Below are 13,604 nucleotides of genomic sequence, written 5' to 3'. Positions count from 1 at the left end.
ACCCTTGATTTCTGATCTGGTTCATAAATTGATTATGTAAACATGATGAGACGGTTGAACATTTTTAATTGTTTCACAGTCCAAACGGCCCTCTGAGGGAAACCCGAACTACAAAAATGAGTTTGACACCCCTGCTTTAGCAGGTCCGAGACAACTGTTATAACGAGCTTCTAACTGTAGAAAAGCAGACCACTGTGAAATTACCCGTTTCTCATGAATGATTGTTATGATCTAGTAAGTTTCTTTCAGCTTGTCCCGATAGGGGTCGCCACTGCGTGACATCTCAGATGAATGCTCATATTTGTTTGGCACAGTTTTTACGCCGGATGCCCTTCCTGACACAACCCCTCTTGGGGAGTATTATGAACTACCTCGACACAACTACACAACTTCTAAATACAAAGTCCTTTATAAAGCCTTAATTAATGGAAAAATTTGTCAAAATACCAATTCAAGTCCAGCATTTTTAAAATTTTTATTTTTTCCAGTGCTACAGTATCCAGTAATTAGCATGTCACTCAATAGAATGCCAACGCAAAAGTACGATTGGTTGCCCGTCCATTATTAGTGGCCACACTTTATCTTGATGATGGAGGATGATGAATGATTTTCTCTTCTATTTTTTTCTGTATTTATTCCTGCTTTTTATTGTTTTACGATGGCAAACATGTTTTGAAAAAGTGGAAACGGTCAATAATAGATCATTGGTGACCTTGGCCCGGTATCGTATGTTGTTGTTTTTGTGAGCGGGGATGTTCTTTCCTCCCGTCTAACACGTTGCCTGACGAGCGCTGTCCTCGCCTGTGTGTGTGTGCGCAGCGCGGGCGTGGGGAGGACGGGCACGTTCATTGTCATTGACAGCATGATCGACACGATGCACACGGAGCAGAGGGTGGACGTCTTCGGCTTTGTGAGCAGAATACGGGAGCAGCGCTGTCAACTCGTCCAGACCGACGTAAGCTTTGACCCCTCCTGACCCCGCCGCGCCTGCCGACTGACAGTCGAGCTCAGATGTTGTTGCGGTGGAAGGCAAACAAACAAACAAACAAAAACAAAAACAAAAAACACAGCAAAAAGCAACTGTCAGTGATACTGGAATAGGAAAAGGGAAGGGCGGGGGGGCGCTGGGGGGGCCTCTCCAACTCTCCAACTCTGGTCCTGATTCCCTTTGTGCTCCTCCACAGATGCAGTACTCTTTTATCTACCAAGCCCTGTTGGAGTACTACCTGTACGGCGATACCGAGCTGGACGTGTGCTCTCTGGAGGGACATCTGCACAGGCTTCACAACACCAGGGCCCCCCACGACAGACTGGGCCTGGAGGAAGAGTTCCGGGTACGCGGGGAGAGAGAGCGAGCCTTTGAAACGTTTCAGTAATGAATCGTCCCAACATGGCGGTATTTTGCCCGAGATCTGGCCCAGGGTGGCGCTCTGAGCGGGCGGCGACATTAATAATAACGCTTTATAAGGCGCCTCCATCTGCCACGCGGAATTAACGGGAGCTCGGTGGGAAGTTTTCATGTTTTACTCACAGCTCCCCCCCCCCCCCTCTACTGATTAGAAGTTTGTTGTCGCTGTTGTTTCGTTGCGCTAGTAAATGTTTTTTGCACTTTTGAAATACACTCTCGGGGTCACAACGTTGCGTATGATAACGCAAGAGGATGTTTTGCAACATTCTAACTTTTTCAAGATGGTAGAAGCAAAGAGTCACAGAATTCTTTTTGCATATGTACCTAACGGGGGGGAATGGGGGGTTCAAATCTTTTCAAAAATCATCTTCAAATTGACAGATGGGCCAAGTCACTCATAGATGTGTGAAGGAAAAAATGAGGGAAAAAAAGGTCAAAAAGTCCTCAATGATACAGAAATAATTCTCTCGTATTTCTAAATGGGCGGCACGGTGGAGCAGCTGGTAAAGCTTTGGCTTTACATTTCTGAGGACCCGGGTTCGATCCCGGCCCCGCCTGTGTGGAGTTTGCATGTTCTCCCCGTGCCTGCGTGGGTTTTTTCCGGGCGCTCCGATTTGCTCCCGCATCCCAGAAACATGCAACATTAATTGGGCACTCTAAATTGCCCCTAGGTGTGGCTGTCTTTCTCTATGTGCCCTGCGATTGGCTGACAACCAGTTCAGGGTGTACCCCGCCTCCTGCCCGTTGACAGCTGGGATAGGCTCCGGCACTCCCCGCGACCCTCGTGAGGATAAGCGGCAAAGAAAATGGATGTAATGAATTATTTCACATGGAAAAAAATCACACAATCATGGTCATTTTTTTGCAACTCAGCTCAATTGCCCAATTAGTCACTACGGTGAATTCATTTCAAGGAAATGAATAAATAAATTGCGATCTTTTAAATGAATGTGATAATTAATGCAGGAGTCGATAATGTAATGTACAGTAAATATTCGGCGAGCCACATTTTGCCTCTGTGTCACGACTTTTTTTTTTTTGCACCTCGCCAGAAGCTGACCAACGTGCGCATAATGAAGGAGAACATGAGAACGGGGAACCACCCAGCCAACATGAAGAAGAACCGCGTGCTTCAGATCATCCCATGTAAGGAATACTTTGATTCCTGCCCTCGCCGCGGTTCCATAATACATTACATCCGAGTCGCATCAAAGCGTGGGGGGGGGGGGGGTCTGATCCGTATTGATGCCGTGTGACCGACGTGCTGCTAATTACGTAATCACGTTTGCATGAAACGTGTAGGAAGGCGATCACGTAGCAGGGTAACTTTATCGCTCCGTTATTGTAACGTAAAGTCATGTCTGCCTCACAGTCGAGAGGTCTTGGGTTTGAATCTCAGCAGTGCAGAAAATGGAAGGCTAAAGCAACTCGATGACCTTTTGCGTGTTTGTCAAACGCAGTCACTTGTTGCTGGGCAGAATTAATTGTTTTCTATGCATAAGCCAATTTAAAAAAAATCCTATAGGTGTGTCATATTCACTACTTCATACAAAGGCAAATAAAAGCTTAAGGCACTTGATTTTGCCTCGACTCCCCGCTCTGTATTAGCTATAAAATACGTCTGTGTTCTCTTTGTGTTTTTGGACCCAAGTGACACTTTTCCTCTCCCTACTTTTATTGGCCTGAAAAAGTTCTCCTTTTCTCCGCGGCACAGATGATTTCAACCGAGTCATACTTTCAGTGAAACGAGGGCAGGAGTTCACCGACTACATCAATGCCTCCTTTATTGACGTAAGCACCCCCCCGCCACCGCCGCCGCCGCAACCTCCTCTATAGATTTTCTCATAGAAGTAAAAATATAAAGCTCATCGGCTGCTTCCGAAACGATGCAAAACATCATTCTCCGAGCGTTATGGTGTGCCCTCCAGGGCTACCGGCAGAAGGACTATTTCATCGCAACCCAGGCCCCCCTGTCTCACACGGCGGAGGACTTCTGGAGGATGGTGTGGGAGTGGAGGTGCCACTCGATCGTTATGCTCACTGAACTAAAGGAGAGGGAGCAGGTGCAGCACGCCGCATGCTTTCTACTGCCTTATTGCAAGACGTTTCCCAGGATTTTGACCCTCCACCCCCTCCCCAATCCATCGTCTCATGTTAAAAAGTACGTACCGAACCTTTCCCGACAGGAAAAGTCTTTCCAGTATTGGCCATCAGAGGGCAGTGTGGCATTTGGAGATTACACGGTGGAGCTGAGTGGAGACTCGCGGGGCGAAACCTTCACTCTCAAAGACTTGGTCCTCACCTGCAGACCAGTACGTTCCTTTATTTTCAAATATTCACAAACCGCCCCTCACGGGTTTAAATGTAAATGTGTAGAGACCCAAATGGGGACACGAGCGAGAGAAAACTGTGTTCCTAATATTCTGGCCAAGAAGTGTACGCCAATGCACCATAAATGCACACACCTGTACGATGTAGCTCAGGTTTTTTTTTACAGCGGAAAGGTGAAGCCAACGGCCCCTCCGTGTCTCACCAGGAGAACCGCTCTCAACACGTCCGTCATTTCCACTTCCACGGTTGGCCCGAGATCGGGATACCGGCGGAGGGCCGGGGCATGATCGACATCGTGGCCTCGGTGCAGAGGCAGCAGCAGCAGTCCGGAAACCGTCCCATCGTGGTGCACTGCAGGTGAGAGCGCCGAGGCCGCTCGTAACCCTTTTTTTTTTTTTTTTTTTTTTTTTTAGCGGACTTGTGGGCGATATTGGAAGGCGTTTTCTTTTTAAACGGAACATTTTTCCTTTCTGGAACGTCTGTTACAAGAAAGTCGCCGCGTTGCCTCAGTGGAGCCGCCGTTCTTATGCCTAAACCACTTATGTGATCCCTTATAAAGACTTCTCAGTGGATGCTTTGATCAGAACCTCGCTTCAGGTGAAGTGATTCTAAAGCGGCGACAGCCCGGTGGGATCGATCCAATCCACCCGTTCGCAGTCAATTAAAACCTCTCAAAGTGAAATATCCTCTGACTCCCCACTATGATTAATCTGATAAAATGAGCTAACGACAGGAAATGGTGTCATCACTCCGCTCTTTGCCTTCATCGGCGCTTGCCTAAGAGGGGCTTTTTAAAGCCCCCCCCCCCCCCCCCCCCCCCCGCCACTTCCCCACCCCGCTTCCCGCCACCTCCCGAGAGCGGGGCTAACCTTCGGCGATCCCCCGGCGACTCGCCGCGCTCGTCTAAATTGCACATCGCTCTGGCACTGGCGCGCTCCCTCGCCGTCGACTCTTCCATCACGCCGCCATCGCGAGTAAACATCATCTCTGTCAAACGCTGAGCTTCCACACTGATTAGTGTTAGCGTTCGGATTAGCCTCTCCTTAAGTGGAGGGTGGAGGAGGTTGGGGGGGGGGATTATTAGCACCATTAGCCCACGCAGAGGTCACCTTTTTTTTTACCGACCTATGCATTCAAATTGATGAAAACATATACTCTGTGCTCACGGATAAAGACCCACATTTGGGAACTTAAGTGGGGCTGAAAACGGGCCATGCGGAGCTCACCATGATTAAACACCTCTGCAATATCTCAGGCTTTAAAGCAATCATTTTTTTATGGGTCTAAATTTAATTTACACCACGTCAATCATATGAAAAACATTTTGTAATGAAAAATTTTTATTGAAAAAAAAAAACTTTTTTTGTCACAACATTCACATCAATTCAGTGGAGATTGTGGTGCTCATTCTGATTTAAATGCCTTGGCCACCTGGGGGCAGTATAATACAGACATATACATCCATCCATTTTCTTAGCTGCTTATCCTCACAAAGGTCCCGGGGAGCGTTGAAGCCTATCCCAGCTGTCAACGGGCAAGAGGCGGGCTGCACCCTCAACTGGTTGCCAGCCAATCGCAGGGCACATACAGACAAACAACCAATCGCACTCACAATCACATCTAGGGGCAATTTAGAGCGTCCAATTAATGTAATGAAACCGGAGTGCCCACCCAGAGAGAAGCCATGCAGAACATGCAAACAGCACACAGGCGGGTCCGGGATCGAACCCAGGACCTCAGAACCGTGAAGCCAACGCTTTCCAGCTGATCCACCATGCCGCCTGATATCTAATGTAACGCAAAAAGATACAGGCGCTCTGTGGTTTATGACGGTCCCAACATATGAGGGTTTAAGGTTCTACTTAACATACATTTACATAATGCGAGAAATATGAACTAGAGTGGAAAATCCAATTTTTGGGGGAATAAAAATGGGAAGTCTTCTGGTTATATTGACACAACGACTCAAAGTCCACACGTGTGACACGGTTTGCCATCTTTTCGCCTTTCAGCGCCGGCGCCGGTCGGACTGGCACCTTCATCGCCCTCAGTAACATTTTGGAGCGGGTGAAGGCCGAAGGGCTGCTGGACGTCTTCCAGACCGTCAAGAGTTTACGCATGCAGCGGCCGCATATGGTGCAGACCGTGGTAATGTTTGCAAATGAGGCAACAAATACAACAAAAGCCGCTCGTGGTGTTTCCGTCGCGCATGTTAACGCGTCCCCGTCGTAACGCCGTCTTTGCTTTGCTTCGTTTTTCAGGAGCAGTACGACTTCTGCTACCGAGTGGTGCAGGATTTCGTCGACATCTTCTCAGACTACGCCAACTTTAAGTAACGCGCTCGCTCCTCCCATCTGCTTAGCAATGAACTTATGCAATTGACTTTTTTTTTTTTGTTGTTGAATGTACATTTTATAAAATCATACTGTAATATAAGCAAACATATCTGTCCTTTTGCAGATGTCTTTTAGGTTAGATTCTACTTGAAAATATTAGTATATTAAAATAAGTAGAGTAACTTTATGCGAGTACCGTGGTGCCTTGGGATACCGATGACTCGACTAGGGAGTTTTTCAAATGAGAGTACAAATACAATTTTTTTTTTTTTTTTTTTTTTTTTTTGTGCTAGATCTTTGCTTTGCTTTGACTTGCAAGCAAAAATTTGACATCTGAGGACTGGATTTCATAACAAACTGCAGTTTGTCAGATAAAGAACAATTAATTAAAAAAAAAAAGGCCCAGCGCTTTTAAAAGCTGTTTTTTTTTTGGCACTCCCAGTTGAAGTCAAACTAAATATTAAACAAATAATTTCAACTACTTTGCCTTCGCTAGCTTAATGCTAAACGTGTTGTGAAACACTATACACAGGTCCATGAAACTAGTGTCTGTTGTGGTAGTTCTACAAAAGTAAAGGATGTTTGAACACAAACAACAGCAAATATAACGGTACTGGCGGGCATGTATTCTTTATCCTCTGCGATAAACGACTAATATTACTGCAGCTTACTCAGTCACTTGCAGTTGTTGTGAAACTCTTCTTCCTTTGTCTCCAAGACTATATTATACCGCCCCCTTGTGACCGAGCCATGCACACCAATTAATGACTCAGATTCTGTACTTTTTATGTAATTATTCTTTTGTTTTTTTATGAATTGAAATATCACAGAGTGCTGTTTTCCTTATTGAACATTTTTTTCCATTGGGGAATGAATTGAACTTGTATCTCAAGGCACCACTATGTACAGGTGCAGCTCAATCAAATTGTATATCAAAAAAAATTCAGTCATTCAAAAAGTGAAACTCTTATTACATAGATTCATTAAAAACATGCCGTAAATTCCGGCCAACAGACCACACCTAAATATAAGCCTGACCCGTATATTTGTAAAGGAAATACCATTTGGTACATACATAAGCTGCAGCTGTGTAAAAGCCGCAAGTGCTCAGATTGAAACATGAGATATTTACATAGACGGTACACTGAGAGTTTGACGTTAGCTAACGCTAGCACTGCTGTACTAACGCTAATGCTAGTGCCATATTAACAGGGCCGGTTAAAAAAAAACATACTGGTAAAAATCACTGAGACACGGCAGTAACACGCTAGCACAGAGTTTTCAAAGTTACAATTCTTAGTTTAGCTTAACATAGCAACAATACAGTAGCACGAACAGGGCTGGTAAAAAAACAAAAACATACTGGTAAAAAAAAAAAAAAAAAAGACAGCCGCGGCAGCTACACTGTAGCAGCACGGTAGCACAGCACTAACAGGGCCGGTTAAAAAAAAAAAAAACATACCAGTAAAATCCCTGAGACACAGCAGTAACACAGCAGCAACATGCTAGCACAGCGCTAACGCTAGCGCAGAACCAACAGGCCCAGTTAAAAAAAAAAAAAAACACCGGTAAAAATCACTGCGACACGGCAGCAACACACTAGCACAGCACTAACCCTAGCGCTGTGTAAAAGCCGCAAGTGCTCAGATTGAAACATGAGATATTTACATAGACGGTACACTGAGAGTTTGACGTTAGCTAACGCTAGCACCGCTGTACTAACGCTAATGCTAGTGCCATATTAACAGGGCCGGTTAAAAAAAACATACTGGTAAAAATCACTGAGACACGGCAGTAACACGCTAGCACAGAGTTTTCAAAGTTACAATTCTTAGTTTAGCTTAACATAGCAACAATACAGTAGCACGAACAGGGCTGGTAAAAAAACAAAAACATACTGGTAAAAAAAAAAAAAAAAGACAGCCGCGGCAGCTACACTGTAGCAGCACGGTAACACAGCACTAACAGGGCCGGTTAAAAAAAAAAAACATACCAGTAAAATCCCTGAGACACAGCAGTAACACAGCAGCAACATGCTAGCACAGCGCTAACGCTAGCGCAGAACCAACAGGCCCAGTTAAAAAAAAAAAAAAACACCGGTAAAAATCACTGCGACACGGCAGCAACACACTAGCACAGCACTAACTCTAGCGCAGCGCTAACAGGGCCTGACTGGTAAAAGTCACTTCCTTGGCACATATATTCCACCGGTCTCATTCTTACCACTCGAGTGCCCCCTTGCACCAATTTGAAAAATTAGCCGCATCACTGCACAAGCCACAAAATTGAAAGCGTGTGAAAAAAGTCACAGTTTCTAGGCCAGAAATTATGGGGCATCATTTTTTTATCCAAAGGACAATCACGAAGAAACTTCCATGTTAAAAATCATTTTAACGTCATTTTTCAATTGCTTGAGACGGGAAATTTCAGCGACAATGAACAAAAATATTTCAAACAAATCTGAATCCGTCATCACGAGATCCACTTTTTGAATTGGACAACTACACATAAATTGAGTTTTGCACAATATTCAAATTACTTGAGCTGCACTTGTATCGATTTTGCTCACTTGCTAGCGAAAACGCATCACGGTTGACCTGTATTGTCGGCTGTACCCGCTCTGCCTTTTTTCTTTCCGTGCACATTTGTATTTCCTCTCTGCGCCGTTTTTGGAGGGCGACGTTTGAAAAGTAACAATAAGGACCTCCTCACCCCCCGACAACGTCAACTGCATTAGATTCCGTCGGTAAAAGTCTTCACTCGCTCTCGTATGAATAACTCAGCGGCGGCTGTCTGTTGTCGTTTGAGTCAACGTGGCCAACTTTCTCCTCTCGCCCGTGGCCATGTTACTTAGTGCTCGGGTGCCTGACACTGCAAAATGCCATTAACCCATATTGAAAATAATGTCTAATCACTCCAAGGAAAACATGTCATTCATAGATGTCCCCCCCCCCCCTTCAGCTGCCAAGTATCATATTCCGCTAACCCCCACCCACCCTTAACATGCTTGCCATTTCTGCGCCATGCATGTTTGATTAGAGGCTGAGAAAAACACTTCTAATCGTGAAATATTTGTCACCGAGTGACACGGGTGTTTAGTTTTTAACGACAACCAGAAGACATTTTGAACTTTTACTGCTTTTAAATCAGCGGTTTAATAGTTTAGCAACATGTATTATGTATGATATTTTCTTGTGAGTAATTTAACGACTATTATGACTGATGTACAAACAAGGGTGTTGCTCTTAGGAACCAACTGCATCTCTTCACCTAACCCCCCCCCCCCCCCCACACACACACACACACACACATTTTGACAATAATAGCAAGTAGTTCAGTTCTACATTGAACAAAAATATAAATGCAACACGGTTTTTGCTCCCATCTCAAAGGTCTGGTCAAGAGGGGCTTTTGAAACAGGATTTTTATACCTTCCTGGAGACAAACGATCAATACATCCAGTACGCTACTGACAAGCAGTCGTGTGGACATAGAAATACATTTAAAAAGCAGTTCTGCTGTTGCATCTTGTCTTCAGGACTGCAATCACTTCTTGTGTATTCCAACGGACCTTTCCGACTGGCGAGCTTTAGCTCCGCCCCCCCCTTAGCTACATTTGCCATGTCCCGCAAGCGTCCAAAATGTGCGACTGAACAAAACAGGTTTGAAGTGGATTCTCTAACGTGTATTCTAGATAGTATTATGGTATCTTTTTTTGCCAAATGCGTCAGACTTGTCCAAGAGAGTTCTACAGAGAGGTCTCAACTATTTCACGCAAGGATATGTACACGGAATTGTGATTTTGGACGGAGCAGGACGCAATGTCAGAGTTACAGCGAAACGTTGGCGATCGATGCAAAAAAGGAAGGGGAAAAAAAAAAGGAAAGGAAAAAGGACCATTTTCTTCATAACATGAATTTTTCCAAGCGCACGCTACTAACAACCAGCATTGCTTGTGGGACAATACGGCGAGAGGGGCGTGTCAAGACAATGCGGCTATCTGATTGGCTATTATTGTACGAGTGATTGAAAGGTCGAAAGGGTCCATTAAACCATGCATCCATCCGTTTTCTGAACCGCTTATCCTCACAAGGGCCGCAAGAGTGCCGGTGCCTATCCTGACACCCTGAACGGGTTGTCATCCAATCGCAGGCCTCTAATTCAACCACCTGTTGCAATTCCGAAAGGCGACCTCTGGCACATTTGTGCGATAATCACGCCGTCCAATCAGCGTCTTGATTTGGCCCATTACTTCAAATCCAGCAATAGAGAAGTACTCATTGACACGTTTAGACAGTTTTGTGAGAAGAGTTTGAGAGAAGTAGGCCTTTTTGTGTACGTAGCGCAGTCTTCGATGCTCTAAATTCAGCCCGTGAAAAATGGGAGCAAAACGAAAGCGCCGCATTTATATTTTTGTTTTGCGCGCAATCCAGCAAGGGACTGTTCAATATTTCTAAAAACTAATGAATAAACATACGGTTCTATTTTTGCAACAAGCGCGACTCCTGCTTGCATTTAACGCGCAGTAAGCTCGGAAGAACTTTATACTATTGCGTTTCTAGGTAAGTGGTTTTTGCGTGTTGTGGTCGTCACAAAGCTTTTCTCGAGTGCGCTCATTTGAATTCAAAATAATTGGAATTGCTTGGAGGGCTTGTAAGCCGCTACAAAAAAAAAAAGTTGTTTCCATGGAACTTTCTGCCTTTTGGAGTCTCTTGTACAAAGTTGATTCTAATAAATAATACATGGGAGAGAAGTGTCTGCGCCGTTTGCTTGCTCCCAACAGGTGCACACGCACACAAATACATTGCAGGTCTCATGCTGCTTGAATCCTCACGGCGACGACGGCGGCGGCGTTCTGGAGCACTTAGGCGCCACCATTAGTGCCGTCGAATCTACCATTAGTGTGTGTGAATGTGTCACACCTGCCGAGAGGGGGATTATAATCCTGACACACCTATAAAAAAAAATGGTTCTTTCTTGGTGGGCCACATGCTAACGAAGCTAATCCAGAGGTGAGTGGCGTCCGCGGCACGCTCCGTATTCACAGCTGATGATGTTGACGTTGTTGACTGTTTTGGTCACGAAAAGGTGTCCAGCTCCGATGGAGGCCGGTTACAAAGCAGGGGTGCATGCGTTGTTGATGTTGGCCTTGCTGGCGCAGGCGGCCTCGGCTCAACACTGGTCGTACGGATGGCTGCCAGGTGGGAAAAGGAGTGTGGGAGAGCTGGAGGCCACCATCAGGGTGAGTTTGCACTGGGTTTGATGAGCTCTGCTCTTATTAAGTCTGGTTTCTTGTTGTCGTCGTTGTTGTTGTTGTTGTTTTTTTGGGGGGGGGAAACAGTCTTTTTTATTATTATTTATTATTTAAATCATTTGTATTTATTTAAAATGTATATATATATATATATATATATATATATATATATATATAATACAATTATCTACTCATTTTATTGTAAATCATTTTATACATTTTTAAAATACAGTTTGCATTTTATTTTGTTGGTTTTAATCATTATTTATTTGTTCTTTTTCTATTATTTTGTCACCTTAAATATGTTGATCTTTTATTTTGTATTTGCTCAAAATTTTAATTTCAATTATAATTTTATTGGACTAATGAAAGCAAAATATTCTTACTGTTCTCATACAATATTTTAGCAAATCATGAGAAGAATTTAAATACATTTTATATTTACATTATATACATTGTTCATTTTATTTGAAATATTTGTTTTAGATCTTTTTTTTTTTTACATTTTTTTACAATTTTAAAATAGTTTTGCACTCACCTTTTGAATATTTATTCTTATTATACTATTTTTAAAAGATTGAATCCTATTTTGCATTTTGTTCATTTTCCTCTATCTGCTGTAATATTTTTTTTATTTTTGTAAGTCCCGTTTATATATATTTTTTTTATGGGTGTGTTTGGTCTTCTCCAGCTAAAAACTCATAAAGTAATTCAAACACAAAGTCGCCCAGACTTTGTTCCCTTTTTTTTTTTTTTTTTTTTTTTTAAATACATTTCCCCCGTTTTATTCATGTTCATCTTTCAGCTTTGTCTCCCTGCTCTTCCATTGCACTTAGATGATGGGTACAGGGGGCGTGGTGTCTCTTCCCGAAGAGGCGAGTGCCCAAACCCATGAGAGACGTCGACCATACAATGTAGTAAGTGTTTATTATCCATAATTGATGGCGGATGTCTCCCTCAATTGTGCAATATTAATGTACAGCACACCAGAGTTGCGCCTCTGTGCTCCACGAGCAGCTGCGACAATATACAAAATGCTCAATTACCATGTTTTTTAAATGTCATTTTTACTCGTCTGTTTTTTTTTTCCTTTTTGCATCGTTAAATATATGCATAGCTGCTTTTTGTTTTTTGTGCAACATTGACTGATGCTTTTGCAAATACGCTCTGCTTGAAATGCTTACGACAAATGAAATGAAATATTAAAGAGATCTCATTCCAATCTCTGCAGATGGATGATGATTCCGATCGTTTTGAGCGAAAGAAAAGGTTCTCTTATAAATGAAAACGGGCGGTGGGGGGGCAAGAAAAAGGGAAAAAAAAAAAAAGACAATTTACATGATTATCTACAGCAATGACGGACGGATCACCCCCCGAGGCCGACGCATTTATTGCACCAGTGTCATTGATAGGCATGTGTGTTGCTTTCAAATCCATGTGAAATTGTAATAAACTCCTTTTGAAGCCTCATCAACTTATTTATTCAATTTAAGTTCCGAAAGCGAGGCCCGGCTGTCATGTGTTCATTACGAGTGTGTAATAAAAGAAGAAAAACAACCTTCGACACCTCTTAAGTGGACAAAATTGCTTTTTTTGTGTGTGTGTCAAGCTGCCGCGACCGGCAAGCATGACGAATCCGTGACTGCGCCGATCGTAGCGTGACAGCAGCTGCTGATTAAGACAATTCCACCCAAATGGGTGACATGGCTGCGCGTGTCACACTCGGCCACGTTCCGGTTGTCATTGACGCCATCTGATCGAGCAAGTTCAAGCACGGCAGCGACGTGCGGAATGCTTCGAAATCTTGTAGCTTTTCACAATACTCGTTAAGGGTTGACAAACGTCGTATTTGGGTGGCGTGGGGGGGTTGGGGGGTTAGTGAAGTACGCAGGCCCATAACTGAAAAGAACAATTAGTAAAATACCGACCCTTGTGAGGATAAGCAGCTTGGAAAATGGTGGGTACCGGAGTAGTAGGATAATTGTATAACTGCTCTTGCGTCGTATCGCAATTTCAGATCGTGTTAGTACGACAAATAATGCTTTTTCATTTTCTTCTATTTTAAGTAAAAAAATTAAAAAATCAAACATATTTGAAAGGATGATCAACATTTGCATTTTCGTCCCCAAAAGTTGTGACATCATAATATTACTCGTAAATTATTTTGTTTTTTCGGTTGTAATATAACTGACAACTACTGAAACTTAAATGGTTTTTTTTCCTTAAAATTCCATGTTCTTTCCTAACTTTACATTATTTTTCTAAAATTTTGATT

The 13,604-nt window shown here is 43.5% G+C and overlaps 2 protein-coding genes across 2 annotated transcripts in view; both read left to right on the top strand.

Moving 5' to 3' along the window:
- The window catches only part of LOC133510107 (receptor-type tyrosine-protein phosphatase epsilon-like), a 130,581-nt gene extending 124,440 nt beyond the window's left edge, over nucleotides 1-6,141 (top strand). Inside the window, exons 18-26 of the mRNA XM_061837797.1 lie at nucleotides 820-955; nucleotides 1,185-1,334; nucleotides 2,461-2,554; nucleotides 3,123-3,199; nucleotides 3,337-3,471; nucleotides 3,595-3,720; nucleotides 3,945-4,096; nucleotides 5,752-5,887; nucleotides 6,001-6,141. Of these exons, the coding sequence (XP_061693781.1) occupies nucleotides 820-955; nucleotides 1,185-1,334; nucleotides 2,461-2,554; nucleotides 3,123-3,199; nucleotides 3,337-3,471; nucleotides 3,595-3,720; nucleotides 3,945-4,096; nucleotides 5,752-5,887; nucleotides 6,001-6,075 (1,081 nt within the window). The 3' untranslated portion in view covers nucleotides 6,076-6,141. The remainder of the gene's footprint in view (nucleotides 1-819; nucleotides 956-1,184; nucleotides 1,335-2,460; nucleotides 2,555-3,122; nucleotides 3,200-3,336; nucleotides 3,472-3,594; nucleotides 3,721-3,944; nucleotides 4,097-5,751; nucleotides 5,888-6,000) is intronic.
- Nucleotides 6,142-10,941: 4,800 nt separating this feature from the next.
- On the top strand, nucleotides 10,942-12,614 carry gnrh3 (gonadotropin-releasing hormone 3). The gene is made up of 4 exons (XM_061836976.1): nucleotides 10,942-11,087; nucleotides 11,164-11,317; nucleotides 12,166-12,246; nucleotides 12,561-12,614. The coding sequence occupies exons 1-4, from the start codon at nucleotides 10,987-10,989 to the stop codon at nucleotides 12,612-12,614; spliced, it is 390 nt and encodes a 129-aa protein (XP_061692960.1). The 5' UTR covers nucleotides 10,942-10,986.
- The last annotated feature ends 990 nt before the right edge of the window (nucleotides 12,615-13,604 follow it).

Source organism: Syngnathoides biaculeatus, chromosome 12 (assembly GCF_019802595.1).
Source record: "Syngnathoides biaculeatus isolate LvHL_M chromosome 12, ASM1980259v1, whole genome shotgun sequence".
NCBI classification, from domain to species: domain Eukaryota; kingdom Metazoa; phylum Chordata; class Actinopteri; order Syngnathiformes; family Syngnathidae; genus Syngnathoides; species Syngnathoides biaculeatus.
The sequence above is the reverse complement of the archived record's forward strand: the minus strand, read 5'-3'. Positions and strand labels throughout refer to the sequence as shown.

Coding starts and splice junctions, on each gene's coding strand:
- gnrh3 (XM_061836976.1), top strand. CDS start 10,987: ATGTGTCACACCTGCCGAGAGGGGGATTATAATCCTGACACACCTATA. Junction 11,088..11,163: donor CTAACGAAGCTAATCCAGAG/GTGAGTGGCGTC, acceptor GGTCACGAAAAG/GTGTCCAGCTCCGATGGAGG. Junction 12,247..12,560: donor GACGTCGACCATACAATGTA/GTAAGTGTTTAT, acceptor CAATCTCTGCAG/ATGGATGATGATTCCGATCG.